Source organism: Rattus rattus, chromosome 1 (genome assembly GCF_011064425.1).
Source record: "Rattus rattus isolate New Zealand chromosome 1, Rrattus_CSIRO_v1, whole genome shotgun sequence".
In the NCBI taxonomy this organism is placed as follows: domain Eukaryota; kingdom Metazoa; phylum Chordata; class Mammalia; order Rodentia; family Muridae; genus Rattus; species Rattus rattus.
The window spans coordinates 219,131,582-219,154,530 of record NC_046154.1 but is presented as its reverse complement, the minus strand read 5'-3'; the positions used below and the strand labels follow the sequence as shown (position 1 = coordinate 219,154,530).

Below are 22,949 nucleotides of genomic sequence, written 5' to 3'. Positions count from 1 at the left end.
GATATGTCATGTTTGTTGATATCCCTGGGAGGCCTATTCTTTTCCAAAGGGGAATAGAAGAATGGATCTGAAGTAGCAGGGAGGTGAGAGGGAAAGACTAGAGAAGAGGAAGAAGAAAATATGGTTGAGATACAATATATAGAAGAGAAGAATAAATTTAAAATTAAAATAAAGAATCCAAACTATGGTTTAAATATTTTAACCAATTAAACTACAGGGTGATAGTAATTTATAAGGAATCAAACTGATAGAATACAAAATATAACATTGACTAACCACATCCTTTTACATTTTTTATATGAAAGTTGAATGTTTTCTCTTGTCATTATGCCTCTCAAGATGATTTAGATGGTCTACAGCATCAAGGTCTCTAAGGAGACATAGTACTTGTCTGCATATATATGAGGCCTGTGGTCTAGGGCCTTACAAGAATTACGTCCCCATCAAACGAGCTACCTGACCTGATTTTATAAATGTGAAATTGTAGATTGCTGTCTGAAAGCAGGAGAGGGCAGGTGAGGGCAGGTGAAAGACAAAGCTGGAGCCTGTGATTGGACAATGGAAAAGGAAGGTAGGCTGAGAGTTTGAGAGACAGGAGAGACAGGAGAGATGACAGGAGGAAGGAAGATGGTGGAAGAGAAAGACGATCCGGATTCCAAGTGGCTTTAAATAGCCACAGGTAGCTATGAATATCTTAAAAGGGATGGATAATTACAGGACAATTTGTCTTATCTAGTGGGCAGTTTATATCAGTATCAATTAGCTTGGAGTTCATTGTGTGGACATTTTGTGGGGTGAGAATTTACTGATATAAATCTGACTGATAAATTATAAGCCTTTAGAGTTTTGATTTTACTGGGTTGGGTTACGGGGATTTGTGAGGGCTGACCACAGGGGGCAGATGGCTGGAAAGGAGAGCAGGATCCGCCACAGGAGAACCAGAACCAAGAGATGGGCGATCGCTGCATGGGACTAGCCATGGAAGCGGCGAGACCACCCGGGCCAGAGAGTAGCCAACACCAAATAAACTCTGACCATCTAATGACATAACACTGTCACTTAGTCATCAATTACTGAAAATAAAACTAGTTTTATTAAATTATTTAACTCGTTAAATAAGTGTCTCATCCCATGCCCCTGGGTCTTACTATGTAGCCCTGACAGGTGTGGAACTCACTATGTAGACAAAGCCATCTTTGAGCTCAGAGTTCCGCCTGCCCCTGCCTTTTGAGCACTGGATACAGCGGAGGAAATGTTCTCATCTGTAGAAACTGAAAAGTGAAAGAGAAAAAGCAGTGGACCATATTCCCACCATGCCTTTCATGTTGACCTATGACCACAGGCTGGCAACCAGGCCTTCACATAAGAGCCAGTAGGAGACGGAAGTTTAAGATCTGTATCACACTGTGACTGCTGACTTGAGAGACCTGCACTCCAGTGGACAAACTATTACCATGTCTAAGTAGCCTTTCCTAACTTCTGCAGTGCCCGACAATGGCGCTGTAGAAACTTGTAGGATATTTACCTGTAGAACCTGATAAAAGTATGCAGGGCCTGACAACACCCATTTCTTTTTTCATGTTTTAGAAGAGGCCTGGTTATGTAACCCAGGTTGGTCATTAATTTAAGGCAATTCTTTCATTACCTTCCAAGTCTGAAAATTATGAACCTATCTAGCTTAAAAATTCCTATTTGAGTATGCATAGTCACAACTTAATCTCATTTAATCTTTAAAAACCATCATTTCCATTAAAAACAAACAAAACCCCTTACAAACTTAACTTTGTGCCATCTCTTTAACTCTTCCAAGTTTTCAAAACTGCTGTGACCAGATCAGAGGGTAAAGCAAACAGCTGCAGAGTAGCTGTGGAAATCTGAAGAGAAGGCTCAGGTTAATTGGGGTGGACAACATTCTCAGTTTCTCTGCAAAAGCTGCTGCATAGAACTGGCAGTTGCAACAGGTATGCAAGGACAGAAACAGATCTTCAGCAGGAAGCTGGGTAGGATGTAGGAAGTTCATAAAAGGCAGTGTCCCTTTAACTCAACAGGGCCTCTGGTAAAACCTCAACATCTCTCAAAACCTCTCCAGCTACTAAACACACCCAACGGCTATAACTGAGGGACACCGAAGAGTAAAAGGTCGGAAAAAAATAATCTGAGAACTAGGGAGCTAAGACAGGATGGCAAGTTAGAATTCCAGTTAGCCTGGACCACAGAGTAAATTCCAGATCAGTCTAGGGGAAGGAAGAAAAGGGAAAAACCAAGAAGAGAAGGGGGAGAAAAAAAAGGGAGTCCTTAGTTGTAGTTGTTCCTATGACCTTGGAACAAATTGTGAATATTCTAAGGATAAAAGGAACACACACAGACACAGACACAGACACAGACACAGACACAGTACCATAACCACCATCCTACTGTTCTTTCTAAACATATAGCAACTCAAAAACAAAGAGCTAGGTCAGCATCAAGCTGAAGTTATTCATGGATCTGCCATCTTTTCCCACCGTCTAATTTCCTTCTGCAAAGGCAGCCTCTTTCCCTAAGGCAACCAATCTGTAAAACAAAGCTCATGTCTCATTCCCTACTTGGCTTCCACTAGAACCATTCATCTTGTACATTTAAAAAAGGATTTCCTTTGAACAAAGAAATAGTGTGAAAGTAAGAGCAATTGGTATATTATAGCAAACATGAATATAATAATGTTATTGATATTATCAATAAGATTAATGTATCCACTGTATCTGACTCAGCCTGTCCTTTGACATGGGCCATCATCATCTTCTTAGGGTTTTGAACATTGGTTATGGTTAGGTTTACTTGGTGAGCCTGGTCCAGATGCAGGTCCTCTCCGTGTTATCTTCTTGTCAACTACCAGTCTTCATCCCAAAACAGTACTGCTATGGCCAGAAGTTAGTACACACCAAAACTGAGGAAGCAACATGAAAATGTTTTCAAATCATCAGTTTAAATTATCTAGTCAAATATCACAAAGAGCCAAGAAAGGATACTTTAGCTAAAACTTAATAAGAAATGGTTAGAAATTAAACATTTCTATTAAACACATGAAATAAGTTTTACATTCTTTGATTATTTACCTCAAACATAAAATTCATAATATGAGTAAAACTTCACAAACTATTTAGATCTACCACGGTTCTTCTGTTCTAGTAATAAGCATCTAAAACACATTATGCCATGTCAGGGAGTGGTAGCATGTACCTTTAATCCCAGAATTCAGGAAGCAAAATCAGGCAAATCTCTGAGTCTGAGGCCAGCCTGGTCTACAAAGTATGTTTTAGAACAGCCAGGGCTACACAGAGAAACCCTGTCCTGAAAAAACAAAAGTACAATAAAACAAACCATTATTCCTTATTAAAAGAACTAAAAGAATTTCTCAAACTAGATTTAGAAACTAAAGATATCAGTTTGCCTCCATATGGATTTAACTCCAAGAATTTTGTGGGGATCACATATCACCAATTTAACATAGAAATTTAGGTAAAAGTATTGCAAAGTTGATAGAGGAAAAAAATCTGTTTCTTCCTAATCATATAAACTATAGTTTCTAACTGGTTTTATTTCTCAAAAGCTAAAGAGAGAAACATGAAAAAAAAAATACTTCTCCTCCTCGTAAAGCATGACTAAAGCAGACCTCAGTACTTTACACATACTAAAAGCAGTAAAACTGACCTCACTAAAGAAAATTACTGTTTATAAATCCTATATCCATAGATATCATTTAATATCCTCATAATGAGTAAAATAAATAATTGGAAGAGAATAATTAAAATTCTAAAGAATTCTACTTAATTGAGAGTACTGAAGATACAATAAACAGAGGAACTGGGGCTGGAGAGATGATTTGGAGGTTAAAAGCACTGGCTGCTCTTCTAGGGGTCCTGAGTTCAATTCCCAGCAACCGCATGATGGCTCCTAACTATTTATAATGAGATCTTGTGCCCGCTTCTAGCCTGCAGATATACATGCAGTAAGAACATTGTATACATAATAAAAAATAAACACAGTAACTGACAGTGTGGTCTGGTGTTCAAAAACTCCTTCTACCATAGTTAAATTCAACTTAGTCTGAACGCATAAGCTAAATTTTTAAAGGTAACAATGCAAAGCCATTGATTTTGCTATGACATATTGCCTTAATTCAAATGTATTATGTATAGCCTATTCATTGCCTGAGACATCTTAAAGCCTCACCAAATGTTAATCCTAAGCACTAATTCTGAAGAAAACAAAACAGCTTTAAAAATCCCAAAGCCACAGAAAATCAGGTCAGTTATATTTCAATGGTGGAAAAAATTTAATGTATTTTAAACTGTGAGATGTTGTTTTCCCCATAAAATACAATATGCAATTATTTCTTTAAACAAATCAACCAATATCACAAACAAAAATATGTATATCTTGGTTTGTAATCAATCAGTAATGTTATCTAGCTGAAAGAATGGGTACCCTGCATTATATTATGTAAGATTAAAAACAAAACAAAAACAAAACAGAGAAATTTTAAAGAATCACTTAAAAAATCCATTAAAACTGAAGGCTTTCTGCATTTGAAAATGGCTTTTAAGGATGAACACTGTTAACATCTTGACATCTGTAATGAAAGGGAAAAGCTACTAATCCTAGTTCTTGTCACACGAAGTTGTCATTGCAGCTGATTTTCAACATTTATACATGCAATATATAAATTACAGCTCTGTATAACATTATAATACTGTTCAAAGGAAAATAAGGATATACAAAGTATTTGATAAATAAAATTATTGCATTTAATGTTATTTTCTTAAAAACCCAAATCATAATATTCCTTAATGTTGTACCAAACAATGCCAGTTCAAATTATAGAAAATGTATGTCAACAGTACCTGAAAACAAAATTAAGAAGGGTATAAAGCCCTACCTACAGTTTATCTAATTTACATCAAGTGATCATGGAAACAAAGATTATTAAAATTATTTTATAATTATGCACAATGAACAAAAGCATAATAGATAGCAGAGTACTTTTCCACCATAAAATTATTTACACCCATTTATTCAGCTAGAAAAACTAGCTTGAGAGGTACTCGTCAGGTATATTCCTCGTGAAATAACTTCTCTACAGCAAACAATTGTCTTATATTTGGAACACTTTGAAGAAAATAATTGTCTCATTAATTTTATGTTTTGAGTCTTGATTACTAATAGTTCAAGGTATTATGGGAGAATCCTGGTGTCCTGGATAGCTCAATAAACACATTGAGATCAAGCAGAGTGTTTGTATTCTGAAAATACTGTCCCGTCCATAGGAATGCTCGTGTGTAGGCTGTGGCCCGACTTCTCCTGCTGGCCCGGGGCACGACGAGGCGTGTGTTAGGAAAGCTTCACACCGATTTTGTTTTGTTCCTTCTTCATCAGACGTTGTGCTTCCTTCTCCAGTTTCTTCCTTTGTTGTTCTGCTGCTCTCTTCTCTCTGTCTGCAATTTTCTGCTGCCTAAAAAGAAAGATATTCATATCTTAACTTTTATAAAATATACACAGATAATTACAGGAAGGGTGCCTTCTTAAAAATCAAGGAATAAATACTCAATGTCTTAATTTTCTCATTTCCTTGACAATTTCAAGGATTTCTCAAAAGGAGTATTTGTTTTCATCCTTAGAAGATATTTAACTTTATAAAGCAGAAATATTATCTTTACTGTACAAATGGGCAAAACGAGGTATGAAGCTAAGAGATTTGCCTAGCCATAGTATTAATATGTACAGGGAGTAGGAACCCACATTTTTTTCTTCATATTATTTCCACAAAACTGTCTACGCTTCAATTCAGCCTCAATTTCTGTTTATGTCAGGGGAAAATTATATAAAAAGTTTGATATTAGAATGAATTATGTTATTATAATAGATTTGTTTAATCAGCTAAAAGATATTAAGAACACACTACAAGAAAAAATGGAATTTCAGACATATCTTCTACTCGGAACCAAGAAATTTAAAGAGTAACATCTGAGCAGTTCCATAAAGCATACTAGTAGGTATTTATCAATTTCATACTATACCTGTCGCTGGTTTCTCCACAGACTAGAAATAAGAAAAACACTCTACCTTTACCAATTGGCTTGAATAGGGAGACTGGGCCTGGAATAATGACATAGGAGAAAGGGAAGAACCCCTATATTGGGGGCGAAAAAGTAACTCAAGAAGTAGGCAGGAAAGCATGAGTTAGCACTGAGCATGGAATGGCAACATCTAGTCTACACAGAACAATCCAGGCTGGACACCTAAATGAACATATGTTCAACTTAAAATTCATGAAAGTGATGTGTTAATGCATGATTATATATACAAATACACACACACACAGATATATATATATATATATATATATATATATATATATATATATATATATATACTGGTTTTCAATAACAATTATGAATGCAAGGAGGTAGAGTTACAGATGACTAAAATCCCACAAAGAAGAAAAGTTTCTTTGTGGCAATACTCCAACTTTCACTATTAATTAATCAAGCTTAAGGAATGAAAGAAAACTTATTTTATACTAGTTATGCTCGAATTATTAGAAAATCTGAAATCTTTTACTGAAGCTTGAAAGAAACATTTAAAATGTAGGAGGAAAAATAATTATAAAGCAATTATATTTTGCCCATTCAGATTCAAGTCTTCAGTACTAGAATCTTACTCCTTTGACTGATCACAGAACTAGAGTACAGAAAAACTTCTAAACTTAGAGAATTTGGAACACAAATGCACTTTCACGAGACTCAGTGTCTTCCTAGAGGCAGTAATGAAACAAGTCTCCATGACTATACTTGTGCAGCAAACAGCATGAAGCTTGTATATTATTAACTAATAATTTCATTTAAATATACTGTCATAAAACATTGCTTTTATTTTTCTCTTATTAAGGTAACAAGAAATAGGATGGAAAAGGGAAGGCTTTAGAGTAACATTAAAATACTCTGCTCACAGCTAAAAATTCCATAATACTATCATTAAGATTATTAGATTCTAATGAGCAACTCTTTCCTTTACTCTTGTGCTTCATAAAATTAATAATTACAGTCCTCTAAATTTTCTAAAACATTCTCATTTTTGGACCAATTATTTATTAAAAATCAGAATATAACTGTCATTTTTGGTGACCCTTGCAACAGTGTTATTTAGTTCACAATTTAAAAAAAATACTCTTTATTCCTGACTAAAGGGAGGCTAAATATGAAAAGTTCTTACAACTTCATTTTAAAAATGTGATTCCTCTCCTATTTAAAAAGAAAAAAAAAAAAAAAGATATGCCAAAAACAAAATTTAAAGGAAAAAAAAACAAAAGTTCTACATATTTAACTGCACCCTCTGCTGGTTATTCAAGGTTACTATAAATTTGCCATCAAAGATGAGAAAAAAATATAAAAGTCAGTTCCATTGTTAAGATAGCCAAAAAAAAGGTAATTCATAGGGAAAAACCAATAAACTTCTATCACCGTATTTTGCTAGTTTTTTACATTTTATGTGTATATCTGTGCACCTACATGTACATTATGTGTATCATGTCTGTACAAGTGCCCACTGGGTCCAGAAGGGGACATTGGATCCCCTGAAGCTGATACAGCTCCTGGGAACAGAACCTGGGTCTTCTAGAAAAGAAGTGCTCTTACCCACTAAGCCTCCTCCCAGCCCCTTGCTATGTGACCTAAATGTATAAAGAGGCTAGGTACATTCACGTGTGAGCTTGCATCAAAGATAAGTCCCAGTTCTGCTCTTCAATCATTCTTCCTTTCCTTTTTTGACCAAACAGAGAAGTGCAAGAACTAAGTTAACTACTCATATAAACATAGAACGAACATCCAACAAACATGACTTTAAAACTACAGAATAACATTTACTTTTCTGTACAATGGGTTGTTAAGATGATCTACCTGTTTTATGGGACTTTTGTGGACACTAAAATTAAGATACATGTAGAAATTAAGGGTGCTTTATTAGCTACTTTCACTCAAATGTGAGGTTCTGACACTATTTTAAATTGTGAAACAATAAAAACAAAACTATCCCTTCTCACCTAGAATAGGATAAAATAGTGGCTCACATTTCACAGTAGGGTATTATGACTACTGTGTGGGATGTGTATGCAAATAAGTTTTGCCATTAAGATTATTTCTTTGATTCAAACAATATTTTAAATTCATAGTATCATAAAACAAGATATAAATCTGAAATTCCAAGGGAGTTTAAAGAGAACCAAGTTCAATAAGGTTAGTACAGGTATATGGGGACAGACAGGATATTTGGCAGAGGAGACCTTCTTGACCGTAAATATAACAGGAAAGAATCCTGTTCTTTCTCACAAGATTTTTCACAAGGTGTGAAAGGATAAAATCATTCAATACCTCAGAACTTCTTCTGCTTGCCAGGCTGCATCTTCTTCCTCTTCCCATGCATTGCTATTTTCTTGCCATGTATCTAAGTCACCTAATTCTGACTACATTGAAAAATAAAGAAAAGTTAAGATAGTAAGAGCCATCATTTCTTTATATATATATATATATATATATATATATATATATATATATATATATATATATATATATAAAAAAGAGGAACTTTAAATATCGAACTCAGAAATACCTGTTCCTTTCCTCTGGTTCCCTAGCTTCCATACCAATCCCTACCCTCGGGCACAAAGGCTCTAGCCTCTTGTTTGCCTAGGACGGCAAGTTTCACAACAATGCTATGATGTGTGACTTTCCCCAAGGGCTACAAAGGTTCTGTGTGATGTGCCATAGTGGCATGGCTCATGTGCCAACCAACTGCTGACTAGATTTGAGGCTGAGTTCCCAACAGAGACTGCATGCTTGGTACAGCAAACCTGAACAAATGTTCACGGCTAGGAAGGCTATAGACACTAGAAGGGAACAGTTACTGCTGCTGTTCTAAATAGACCTGCTGTGCTCATTAAAATACCTTTTAAAGATTTATGGTTATGCCTATAATTTGGTGCTGCTGTCAGCTTTGGTCAGAGAAGCTTTTTTCAATTGGCTGTGGTTACCGTAGACTTTAAGTGGTCAAAATGACCAGAATCAGTGACTGCTGAATGCCTAACACTAAGAGGATATCTTTTTCAATATTTCCTGCTTCTACTGCCAAGGCTCAGAAAACACTACAGATGAAACAGAAGTAATATAAGAGACTGAGGAATGGTTAAAGTATTGTGGAATGCAGTCTTCCCAGAATGGCATAGCAACTGCCCTTAAGAACTCACAACAGCTATGATTAGCTGCACAAGACAGACTTGAACATGAATAATAGTTCCCAACATTGGAAGTCGCTTATGAGGCCTCTTCAACCCCTAGAGACCTACAGGCAATTAATGATAGCCAAATGGGAGTGGGGCAAGAAGACATTTTGTTCAGTGATGCAGGCACAGTGCAAATTACCCAGGCGCCTATAAAAATCCCAATTAAAACTCATTTACACACACAACACCACACACACACACACACACACACACACACACACACACACACACATGCACAAACAGACACACAGAAGGGGAAAAGAGTGGGGGGGGGAGGAAGAGAAAGAGACTGTGTACTGAGGAAGGACAGCTTTCTTCACATATCCTATGTTTTTGGTTTCCGATAACTTAGTTTGGACTAAACAAGAATAAATACTTTGTTTATTTCTGTCTCTTTTCAGTATGACAAATAGGAGCAAAAAGGAAAGAAAGACTAGGGATTGATCTCAGAATTAATGCTAATGTCTGACTGGAGTAGTCTGTTCTGCCCTAAGTTAAAAGTAGCACAGCACACTCCAGGTAAGCATATGAAATGTAAGGGTATTCTTAATGGCACTTTCTGTTTTCATTCTATACAGACATAATAAACCAGGCAAAACTCATGAAAATGGTACTGTATTTTTAACTAAACTTCTAAAAAAAGAGAAAAAAGTTCACAAGATATTATTAGGCTCTATGTTTCTTGTTGGGAGTCTTCCACTTAAATTACTTGCCCATGTTCCTACTAAAATTTGACATAAGACATTAGAGATTTAAGATTACATACATACACACACACACACACACACACACACACACACACACACACACACACACCACCATTAAATACAGTAATTTCTTTAGTAAAAACGGCTTTCCAAGGATAAGAACACAAACCGAAGACAAGATCGGTAGGTGCGCATACATAAACACTGACTACATCTGCACATGCGGAGGCAGTGTCAGTAGGTGAAGTGCTCGCTGTGCAAGCATGAGAACCTGAGTTTGAAACTTCAGCATCCAGGTACAACCCTGGGCACGGTGCACTTGCGTGTAATTCCAGTGCTACCGAGTAAGATAGGAAGATCTGAGGTGCGCTGTCCATCCAGTCTAACAGCGTTGAGTTCTAAGTTCAGAGATAGACTCATTCTCAAAAATAAAGTGGAAAGTCACAGCATTAATACTCAGCATTAATTTCACCTCTACATACATGCATTTATGTATATATGCACACACACACACACACACACACACACACACACACACATACACACACCCCTCAATACATCAAAAACATCCAAACCAAGCCAACAACAAATTGTAAAGGTATAAAAGATGTCACAAAAAAGTTGATATTTGTAGTATAAAGAATTTTCACAATACAAATAATGACCTTCAGGATAAAAGTAGAATATTCAATTTGAAAAACACTGAAAACCTATAGGCACTGGTTAATGGTAATTGGGGGAGAAACATTTTCTTCAGTAGTGCAGCCACTGGTAATATGTTAATGCTCCCATAAATTGCCACTATAAATAACCCTTAGTCAAGCCCTCCATAATAAAATGTACTAGGTCATTTAAAAAAAAAAAACCATGAACATGGAATTTCTATAATGTTATATTTTCACAGCACCATGTGTTACTAATGTTTCTAATTGTGCACAATAACTTAATGCTGTCTCAACACTATGGTCAATCCCTTCCTCTTCCCATACCTTGGAAAGTCAGTACTGCCATAAGAAAATCCACACACGAGTGCATGGTAAGGAACATGGAGTTCCTGCAAACCGTTCAAGGTGAACACACAAGTCCTACTGAACCTACAAGTCTGCACCTCACTCCGGCCTCAATGCCGGACTGTTTATAAACTCAACAGAAACCTGACAGAGAACAGCCCAGTTCAGTCACCCTTAGAGTCACCTTAGACACAGAAACTCTGAGATAATAAATGTTCCTTGCTATCTCAACCCATTTTATTTAGGGTTTATAACTGTTAGCGAGTGTAATCAATTACTCAAAGCACTCGGAGGCCTGAAAAGGCATCTGGGTGACTGTGGGAGCTTTGTTTTCCTTTTGGTTGACCAAGCTTCCTGGCCCCTTCTGATATACTCCCTTGGTGTTGGGAACCACAGCTTTCTGTTCTCTTCACCACTTTTGCCTTTATAGTTTCAGTTAAGTCTAATAAATCTTAAATTACATCACGCTTTAAATGTAAACTTACTCCATAATGAAAACAATTCATAAGTCAAAACTTAGCTTAATCATTTTGGAGGTAAATCCTCAAAATTCTAATTTCTAAATGTCGTCAACTTTCTGTCTCTATCTTGTCTGTGTACAATAGTGCCCTGACTGTAAGTGTCCAACAGTTTTTAATCTTTAAGGCATTAGGTTGGTAAAGCTATAGATCAACTACTCATGATCTTTTAAATCTGTTCCTTGATTTTTCTCTTCTTAAGAAAAAAAATCTTTCTCTAGATCTCATTAACACACTTACAGATTGATGAATAAAAGGCATATCTTGTGTAGCTGCCAATCTACTGGAAAAACCTGTGCTACCATCTGGGACACCAAAATTCAATGGTTCTCTCTTCTTAATGACAATCTGAAAGATAAATTACAACAGGATTAAAAGGATACTTACACAAAACTATATGAAAATATTTGATTGAGGTTATCTGGTAATGGCTTAAATTGTGATTTTTTCTTTAAAATGTACAATGTAGTTAAGAATTAAAATTCCTGGACTCTGACCTCAGGTAGCAATGAATATCCTAGTAAGAGCACCAGTGGAAGGGGGAAGCCCTGGGTCCTGCTAAGACTGAACCCCCAGTGAACTAGACTGTTGGGGGGGAGGGCGGCAATGGGGGAGGTGGGGAGGGAACACCCATAAGGAAGGGAGGGGAGGGGATGTTTGTTCGGAAACCGGAAAGGAATAACACTGAAATGTATATAAGAAATATTCAAGTTAATAAAAAAAAAATTCTTTTATGCATTTGTAAATAAATCCTCCAAATTCTAATTTCTAAATATCATCACCTTTCTGTCTCTGTGTTTTGTGTATAATGGTACATAAACTGTATCACATTTTAAAAATTCTTCTTTCTATTTTACAAAGGTTCCTAAAATATAATGAGGTGCCTTTAGTTACTAAATACTATAACATGGATAAAATGTCCTATCAGAAGCATATCTAGCATCTTTACCTTGTAGGATTTATCTATAAATGCTAAGTCTTTCTGGCTAATAGTATTAAAATACATTTACTTGATATATTATAAATTTCACAAAAACCACCATCAACCTAAATTAATGCAATAAGGCACCATGTAATATATTAAATTCCAGAAATATGTTATTATAACATAATATATACGTCAACTGAGAAACTTATGAGTTCCCTTCCTTTTCAGTACTTACATATTTGAACAACATAATTTTAAAAAGAATGAAAGTATAGATGTAGCTGAAACTAAGAAAAAAGTGCCAAGTAAATACATCAGGCATGTGAAAAAAATAATACCTCATGTTATATAAAATATGTGTATCTATATGGACATGTATATACAAATACACATAGAATGTTTTCTGTGTTTGAATAATTAATGTAATGCTCAGTATGATTTTATGAAGTAGGAGAGTTAAAACAGAATCACATTACAGTATTATGAGACAAGCAGAATTAACTCTTTGTTTATTATAGTATACTGTGAATGAGCAATATCTAAAAGTGGTATGAAGAAACAGCAATATGTAATATACAAACAAGCCGAAAAAGTCCAAGCAGAGTTACTGAGTGACTTTCTGGGAAGTAAAATTAGCTAGTGAGTGGTAAGACAAATTAGTCATATTTTATTATAAGTCCTTCAATATTCTATTTTAAACACACACATTATCTTCATAAAAAGACAGGAATGGAGTCATTGTGCTCTTTCCAATATCTCTAAGTGAGCTCACTGTCAACTGAACAGGGAGTGAAGTAAATAGCTAACACACTCACAATACTAAAGCTCATCACGACTTCACAGTATCTTACCACAGACTGGTTGCACTAGCTCTATTTGGTAATATAATGGAAATTATCCATTTATAGACATCACCGAACATGGAACTTGTTAAAACTTTCCCTTTATTGGCTTAAGCTTCCCATAGCAGAAACTAACTCTTACTATCTGAAATCCAACAGAATTTTTGCAAATGCTTAATTATGTTAAAAAACTTGGGAATACACCAAGGTATTAGGTTGAGGTTCTAGTCATGTTAATGCATAAAATTCTTGTTTACTATGACAGAAAGCAAATATAGTCATAGGCTTTTTTTAAAATAGGCTTTCTAGAAAATACAAATTATACTGTCTAGTTTTAACTACTAAAATCTAAAAAGTATTTTACTCTCCAAAAGCACAAATCTTCAACATACTTTCTGAGTTTTCCGTATAGTTGGTGTCATGTCTTTGAAATAGTCAGGTTCCAGTTGTTCCAAAGAGTTCTGCTGCGCTGCTACATTCCCATTCCCTCCTTCAATCTTCACACTTGTGGGTGCATCTTCATCCCAGGAAGTCCACTCCTCCACGTCTGTCTACATATGATGATCCAATTGTCAGTCACAAAATGGCAACCTAATGCTCATCGCAATGTTAGAAAAACAGGCTTTCGAACTTTCGAACTTTTCAAGTATAGGCTATATGCAATTCAAACTACATATCAAAACTTTGTTAAGCAAATGCTTTTAAAAACTAAACTAGCATAATATGTACAGCCCATACATGGTGGACTGGAACTTTCCACTTATGCCTAACCAAACTGATTACCTGACAAAAAAAAATCTGAAAAAAAAAGTATCAACATTCTCCACAAGACTAAAATAAAAGTCTCAAAATAATTGTCCAAGAAAAAAGCCAGAATTTTCAATGTGTAAGGAATCTATGAATATCAATTCACATGGAAACTTAATTACAAAATGCCAATCCCAAGATGATATAAATGTAGGCTACACCTAAAAGTTTAAAATATCAAATGTTCCATAAAAGTAATGTCACACACGAAACCAGTGGGGGAAAATTAGATATTAAAAAAGAAATAAAGCAGAATAATTACATTATATCATATCATATTATAATAAAGGAAAGAATATATGTGTGTGTGAATGATTGAGTAAAAGATATAGAACAAATAAGAAAAATCAATGAGAATCCTGACCACCAAATTATTTTGATGCAGTCTAGTTTGAAAAGCTATGTTCTGGAGCACATGCTCCTTTATAAACTACCTGCTTAGGGACAGACGAATAATCAACTGTAGTGGGCAAAGTTATTTGGTCTCCACTTAATTTCCTTCCTCTGCCAGATCTGAAAGAAACAGGAAATATTTCAAGAACCATCAAAACAAGCAAGAGTAAAAAGCATTTAGACAGTAATATACGCAGAAGATGGGACTTTCTACTTCTGTAATCATTGTTTTAGATAATAACTGCTCAGAAAGTATGATGATAAAGTATAACCAGCAACCTGGTCAAGGTTTCCAAAATCTCGTGCAATATACTGCTCTTTGGTTAGCATTCAGAATTATACACAAAATTGCAGGACTCACGATGAATCAAAAGCCAAACACAAAGCACGCTTGTCAGAGCCCTGTGTTCCACAAGTGCTTCTGGTTCTGTAGATGAAGCTCTACACTACTTTAACCAGGCAGGGGTGGTTTATGTTTTAAGGGTTTCTTGGTAAAATTAACTATTCGACTATTTAAAAGTTTGAAAGTCAACTGGCCAAACTAAAGCAACTGATTTCAAGGATATACAAGAAAATGATAGTCAGGATATAATATAACTCAGTTGTTAACATGAACTATGCAATCTATGTAACCCTGGTTTTCAAAGTTACTTTACCAAGTCTAATTAGAATTACCCAACTCCTTAGCTACAGTATTCTTATCTGTAAACTAGATAGCAGCACTTACATCTCTAAGGTTCTCTAAAGGATTTAAATAAGAGACATACTTAAAGCAACTAGAACAACATTGGCTACATAGCAAGACATTAAAACACTTAGCTATTAAAAGCCACCAATCTGAAACTCATTCCCTTAGAGCTACTTGCTAAAGCAGTTGTTTATGACAAACTCAGAAGTTGTATTTTACTCAAGTTAAAGATAAAGAAAAAAGCATTAGGATTTACTACAAAAGTATGGAATTTTAGAATACATAATCCAGGTTAGTTTTGACACCTAAGACAAGTTTATCCTAATAAACTTGTTTTCTTTACACGGATATACACAGTCCATCCTAAATCTACTGACACTGTCAACAGAACTCACAGTGACAACAAAGTCCTTCATATGAAATCAAATACCATCCTGTATTCTAAAACTAATCTACACTGACCAGAAGTTGAGAAACTACAAACGCATCAAGACACCATGCTCCATGACTATTGTTAAAGATGTTGTTCACCTCTCTTTGATACTACTACTCACCCCCATCCTACTTTCCCTAGTAAATGTCTGATTTCTTCTTCATTCGTTTTGTACCCCACAATTCAATCATCAAGGGAAATTTCAACAGTCAATGACATGTTCCATTTCTCTTGAGTTCTCCTTTAACAGTGATCACTTCTATTCCACTTCATTTCATACGTGCTAAGCTCTGAATAGGATTAGCCTAGCATTGGATGTAACTTTTAATGTTACCCACTGAAAGGATAGCTGATTACCATTTACACCCTCTTTTCCACCCTCACTTACACCTTATCTTAAATGTATCACCAATTTTCTCTGGGAATATTTAGGTCAAATGAAATACCTAACAGTCTGATAGTTCCACAGATTGATTTTTTTTTTTTTTGAGAGACAGTATCTCTTGATATAGTTCTAGATGGCTATGTCTAAGAAATTCATCTGCCTCTGCCTTCCAAATGTTTAAATTAAAGACATGCCCCACTACAGCTTGCTTCACTTCCAATGATTAAGCTGTTAGGCCCAAACGATTTAGTAGTGATACATATCCTACGTCCTTGGTAGTTAGTCGAAAAGCTGAAAACCCATGTATCTTTTTCCCTCTCTAATTTCCTTCAGAAAGCTGAAAAAGGAGAATTGCAACTTTCAGGGCAGACTACACTACACAGAAATACAGAGGCTAGCCTGAGAACCACAGCAAAATCCAGTTTCAAAACAGAAAAACCAAAACAGCAAAATCAGAAGGCAGAAAATAAAAATTACTTTTTTTATTTGGAGTAAAATACAGCTGAAATATGTACACCTTTTGGACACTGCACAGCTTTCAACTCTTGAAATCAGACTGAATTCCATCACTCTCATTTTCTGTTCAGCATTAATTTTGATGGAAGAACCTAGCTTTGTAAAGATATGTTACCAAAAAGAAAAATAAAATAAAATAAGATAAAGCTGTAGGCCCTACTGCAGCAAACATGACCTCCCTGAAATAGGATTCCATCAGTGCTCAAGAGCTGCTGGCCCCTGCAGCCCTGCTGGAAATGGTTAAAAGACCATACTTCTGAATTTCATGATAAGTCCTGAGGCACCTCAGCCGATGAGAAGCCACAGCTAGGGTATGGCCCTGTGGTAAGACAAAAGGAATTGGAATCTAAGGATAAAGAAATGAAGCCAAATTATTTATTCTGGTCAATGAGCACAAAAATTAATTTTACTTATAGTTTCTCTGTTGAAAGTTTGAAAATACATCTTTGTTTTCTGTGTCTGTATATTTCCCCATGTATGTCTGTGCACCATGTGCATACCTGCTACCCGCAGAGGCCATAAGAGGGAATTGGATCTCCTGGAACTGGAGTTTAAAGGGCTGTGAGCTGCCATGTGGATGGCTGGAACAGAGCCCAGAGTCTCTGCAATAGCAGCAAGTGCTTTTAAGCACTGCCATCACTCCAGCTCCCTCTGTTGAAAGTTTTAAAAATAACTATAAAGGTAGTATTCATATGAAAATATACATAGGAACATCTATGCTTTGCCTAACCACTTTTAAACATCCCAATAAAGAATACATAACATCTGTGGTGGTGGTAATATTTAATGTTAATCTGCTTCTTTCTGAAATCTTATAGGACTAATCATTTAATATATTTAAATGGAAGACGTAAAAATCTGAAAAATCAAAACCACTGACTTCCTTTCTAGTTCTGAGAAACTGTTTTTAAACAGCATAGAGAACAATGAATATTATGAACAGGACATCTAGTTTTTAAAAGTTTCCATGCCTTTTGAAGTTAAGAGTAATGCAAACCAATGAGACAAATAGGTCAGTTCAAATGCAGAAATCATTTACCTGCATATTAATCTCTTTAGGAACGACAACACTGTTGCTAGGCAGGTACAAACTTTAAATAACCGAAACTGAGTGATGGCCATGGTGAAAACCAGAACCTGTGGGGAAGGCACACGCACACAGAAACAATGTATTAGACACATTTCTGGAACATACTCTTCTTTTTAATCCTAGAAAAGTCCTTAAGGCACTAAGAGAAAGTTGGCATTCATACTGTTCTCTAAAACTATAACAGTAAATTATAATACAATGTAAATCACATGAACTTTTTAAGAAAGTAAGTTTTCAAAGTATTTTTAATAGTTGTGAGGAAGAATTTTCTTCAGAGTCTCTGAAAAATGTTTTGCCTCAATTAGTACAAATTTACTTACAATTAAAAAACTCAAAAAGCACATAGTAGTGTATATTAATCCTTTCTATACCTTTTACAATTTGATTAATTTCAATATAGCACAATTGAAAGCATTTTCTTTATATATATTTTATATATTTTCATTATGTCTACAAATGGAGAAACTGAACTAAGGAAAATCAACATGTTCAAAGCATAGGTACTAAGTTCAAAAAAATGATAAAACCCATCTAAATCACATTTGCAAATCTGGTGATCTGCTCAAAGAAACAGCAATGCTTGGGCCTACACTTAGTAAGTCCTTTAGCAGATCTCTGAGGAATAAGGCCAAATCACAGGCAACAATAACAATAACAATCCCAGTTTTTAAAAATAGTTCATAATACAGTATTTTCAACTAAATCAAGCAGGTTAAAAATTAAACAGTAAAAAGTAGTAATCATCTATAATGATGGGACGGGAAATATAAACACATTAGGAAACTGATCTATTCCTCATCCTAAGTGGTAACAATACTATTTACTTTGCTGTATACATTATTTATATATTATATAAAAGTTCAACTCACAACCAAACAGTAAAGAAAGAGAAGAAAACAAGAAAGTTAAAAACAAAACAAAACAAAAACCACACTAACTGTGACGGCCCTTGACCTTGATCACCCTGTAGTCACTAACTGGCAGTTTCTTCTGAGGAAAAACAGTTAGCGCTTTCTGTTTCTAGGATTAAGAGTGGGACAGACTATAAAGGTACAATGTCAAGTTCCACAAGACTCCCTTAGCAATACTCAGGTATTTTTGTGCATATCAAGACTTTCTTTTTTTATTAGTTTACTTATACACTTTACATCCTGCTCACTGCCCATTCCCAGTCAATATTCCTATAATCCTTCCTCTATCCCCCTCTTCTCCTCTACCCTGGCACATCAAGTCCTTCCAGACTACATTCACCCTCTCCCACTGAGGCCAGACGAGGCAGCCCAGCTAGAGGAACATGACTCGTGTACAGACAACAGCTTTTGGGATACAATCCCCTCACGTTTGTCAGGACCCACAGGAAGACCAAGCTGCAAGCACGGCAAAGGCAGAGGCTCAACCACCACCCAAAGGCTGGCTCTCTTAACGGAATGAGTTACTCCATGTCTAAGGCTGGAGGTGGCTCTGAGAGGGGACCAGAGACGAGGAATCAAAAGCACACTAACAATTTCCTCCTTCAAGTAATGTAAATGACAAATATATCGCCAAGGTGGTTTACTCGATTTTAAAAATGTAACAAAGCTGACTCTCTCACAGTATCATAGATACTTCTTGAAGGAATAGTTTCCTTTTTTTGAATTTTCTTTTTTTTTCTTAGGAATATTTTCTTAATTCCAGTGTTTTTCTACTGAGGTTAACATTTTCTATTTTATACTAATAAAATATACATAATATCTATATACTGTACCTTCCCTAAACAATACTTCTCTAGAAGATTTTTAACCTGGTATTACCATTTGCAAAGTAAAACTTGAAAGAAATGATTCATTCCTCCCTATAAGTAGAATGAACTGAACTAATAAAATGATGAATTGAGTCTTTAAAGCTGATTTGTCAAAAGTAACTGTCAACAAAACAAAAGGGATTTTCCAAAGGAGAAGTTTGAGTACTGCGTTCATGCCCTCCACAGGACCATTGTGTTGGACAAAATAAACTAGAGTCTGAAAGGTAAAGATAGCATTTTTTCCCTCATTTGTAAAAGCTAGATTTCCAAAACAATATGTGAAAATAGATAGGGTACTGTTGGACAAGAAGAAAAGGACCAGAAGGAGAACAAGAAACAAACAGTAATGGGAGAGAGGGGGAGAGCAAATTACATTATCTAGAGAAATGAAATATAATGGAACCCAGTATTTGTACAGTATACACAAATACATGCTAATGAAAATTCAAAGCAAACTTTCAAAAATATAATAAATTTTCAGAAACAAAATATAAAAGGTAGGTAGTAGACTCGTGGCATATAGCACTGGGAAAGAAAGCACAGCCAGAGATACTTCAGCAAGATTTTTTTGACAAAAAACAAACACATGCAATATTTTGGGAATGTGCAGAGGGTTTAATGTTAGGCTAAGAATGAAATTTCATTTAGAGCCTTGGCAGCTACAGTCATTTCCTTCTCAAATATCCTTAAGTATCATTCATTACTCAAGAAGTACCTTTCACCTTGAATGACTCCAACGAAAAGTAGAAAATTTCAAGATTAAGTGGAAAACCAGAAAGCCAGATTATTACTGGTAACAGAGGCCCCCATAGCAATTAATATCTGAATTTTGTGATAAATCTGGTTCTGTAATTAACGAAAACCAAAATTCACTGACCATCTACTATGAATCAAGCACTATCTAAACAGTAACTAACTGAATCCACAAAACTGTCATCGATTCATGTAACAGCAGCAGGGTAAGCACAAGTCCCCATGCTCCTACAACTGCTTGCATTCAAACCTACATCCATTTAATCTGAAAGCCAAGGAAACCTAGTCAGGAATATTCTAAGCAATCAGGAAGGTATAACGTCTAAGCAGTTCCACTAACATGGGGAAAATGTAACCAAACTATTAAAGCAATACTTTGCCGATTACAGTGATTTGTAGATAAATTTTACTCAGGGCTTGTACCTAATGCTGCAGTTCAGTAGAATGAACATATTAGCACCTACTATGTAACATATGCTGCACTGATGCTGGGAAACACTGCCCTGCACAGAGAAACCCTCTGCTACTCAATAACTCTCTTGAGTTTCTCAGTTTGCTTTTAGTGGAAGACAAAAGAGCCTAGAAGGACCCCACCAGTTGGCTTAGTTTGTTATCTCTAAATCTTAGCCAATGACAGCATTTAGATGCCCAAATATTTCTTGAATTAAAAATTAAAAACGTATTATTCCTTGGGCCTTTAAAATGTTCAGGATTTAGTTCAATAGTTTCACCATTCCCATTTAACAGATAAGACCCGTGAATGGTCTGAGTAATTTAAACAGGTTAAATCAGGAGTGGGTGGAGGAGGAGAATCCTAAGGCCAGGCTCTCTCTCTCGACAGATGTTTAAATGATTTTAATTTTATACATATCACTACAGTCTGACTTCTAAAATATCCTATAGATTCTCAATTAGGAAGACACCTATTTGGGGCTACTTTGCAATTTGGGTACTTTAAAATGCTTTCTAGAACTTGGCAATATTGAAATAACCTACTAAAATACTCGAATTAAAAAAAAAAGTCCTTAAAATGACTAACAAAATGCAGAAACTTTATGCCAGAGGAATAATTCTAATGAAATGACATCTCCAATTAAGCAATAGGAATAAGAGCTCTGCTGTGACAACTAAGATTTCCCTTTAAGTGGGAGGAGGGCAGAAAGAAAACGAATCCTGCATGATGTAGTCAATCTCTCCTTGTGCTCAGTTAATTTCTTCACATCCTAAAGTATACACCAATTAAACTAAAATCCTTTAAGGGGATACTCACTAAACCAGTCATCTAATGCTGTCCTAAACCTTTTCATTTCTAAGTCTTTCCATACAATTACTTGAAAGTCCTACGACCTACCATAGCACAGAATACACTCAAAATTAAGTCTGTAACTCACTAAAGTTAAATATCATAAAGCTCCCAAATAAAAATCAACCTGAACTCAAACACGAAAAAGAAAGGGTCAACACCAGAGACTAGTAAGCAGAAACAGAAGTGCAGTTTTGGAAAGCTGGTGGTAAAAAAAAACCTAACATTCTGTACCATCAGGCCTTCAAATCTGACGGTTACCGAGGAGGGTTAAGGTCTTCTGAATGACTCGACGGAGCGACTCATAACTAAAATAATTTTCACTTTGAGATTACCCACCTAGAACTTGGTGTCGAAAAAAAATCATACCCACTGCACAGATGAGCAAAACAACACACACGCGAGCTTTCTGGTTACGCAATCCCACGCCCCGTGGCAGGCGTCAAGTGAGGCGCTCTAAACTGCTTAAGGTGGGAGCCCGGTGGGCTGGGATTTGGATGTCGGGCAGATCGGCCCCTAGAAGTGCAAGGCCCGTAGAGGGAGGGCAGGAAAGTGGCACATTGCCCTTTGGGAAGACGGAACGTGGGGCTTTTCCGGGTCGGCAGCTCACAGGCGGGTCTCCCGTGCGTGAGCGCAGCATAGCGAGGGGACAGGGACAAGCCGGTTCCTAGCCACGCTGGGCTCTCCCCACAGGTCACCCTGACCCGGAAACAGTACCCCTGAGTGGTGGCCCTGCAAGTGGGAGGTCGAGGTAGAGGGCCGAAGAGGAAGGCGGGAGGGCAGGAAGTACGGGGCGACCCAGAGGGTGACGAGGAAGCGCGGCCACTAGCCGCAGGCCAGACCCAGGTCAGGAGGCGGGTGGGTAGAGAAAAAGCCCCTCGCGGGCGCGCGCAGGCCGCACACACTCACCTGCCCCTCCCCCTCCCCGCCCGCCCGGCGGAGGCTCCGAGCTGCCGCGGGCCACGCGCGCTCACGAGGCGCGTGCGCGCACAGCCGCTGTCTGCCTCGAGCTCGCTCTCAGCCAGCTCAGTCCCTGCTCCGCTCATTCAAAGCCGGGCGCGCGCTCCGTCGCAGCCGCCGTTGCCGCCGCGCAGCCGCCATGGCCGCCCCTTCTCCCAAAACCCGCCTGGACCCCGCCCTAGCTCCTCCCGACCCCGCCCATTTCCCCGCCCAAACCCTGTTTCCAGGCCCTTGCTTCCGCATCCCCGTATCTCGTACTTCTAGCCCAATAGAGGATAGATACGTCATTGACGTCCAAGCCGCAAGCCAATGACTGCACAGGGGCGTGGTTAGTCGCGACCGTGCTAGTGCTTTGGCCTTTTTTTAATAGTGTGGTTGTTGGTTGAGTTTTTTTGTCCTGGAGCGTTTGGGCTCCCGCCAAGTTGTTCTCCTTTCCTTCCTTGTAGATGAGTGTCTCACCTGTGACCAAGTCTCATTCTGTTTCATCTTTAAACCTGTCTGCTAGATGGAGCCAAGGCGAAGC

General features: G+C 36.9%; 1 protein-coding gene across 2 annotated transcripts; it reads right to left on the bottom strand.

The window, feature by feature from the left end:
• Positions 1-4,291: 4,291 nt before the first annotated feature.
• Positions 4,292-22,578, bottom strand: Ebag9 (estrogen receptor binding site associated antigen 9). Of its 2 annotated transcripts, none has more exons than XM_032915064.1 (7): positions 22,376-22,578; positions 17,580-17,677; positions 14,560-14,638; positions 13,711-13,869; positions 11,789-11,896; positions 8,406-8,497; positions 4,292-5,491 (listed from the first exon to the last, which is right to left on the bottom strand). In XM_032915064.1, the coding sequence occupies exons 2-7, from the start codon at positions 17,660-17,662 to the stop codon at positions 5,371-5,373; spliced, it is 642 nt and encodes a 213-aa protein (XP_032770955.1). In that variant the 5' UTR covers positions 17,663-17,677; positions 22,376-22,578; the 3' UTR covers positions 4,292-5,370. The 2 variants fall into 2 exon arrangements, with proteins under 2 accessions (XP_032770955.1, XP_032770947.1); XM_032915056.1 differs by lacking the exon at positions 22,376-22,578 and adding an exon at positions 21,806-22,158.
• Positions 22,579-22,949: the final 371 nt, after the last annotated feature.

What these genes read in the sequence shown, in the direction of transcription:
- Ebag9 (XM_032915064.1), bottom strand. Translation starts at nt 17,662, where the DNA reads ATGGCCATCACTCAGTTTCGGTTATTTAAAGTTTGTACCTGCCTAGCA. An exon ending in CTAAAGAGATTAATATGCAG is followed by an intron (nt 14,639 to 17,579) that starts GTAAATGATTTC and finishes TGTTTCTTTCAG; the next exon opens with ATCTGGCAGAGGAAGGAAAT. An exon ending in TGCCTTTTATTCATCAATCT is followed by an intron (nt 8,498 to 11,788) that starts GTAAGTGTGTTA and finishes TTTTCAATGTAG; the next exon opens with TCAGAATTAGGTGACTTAGA.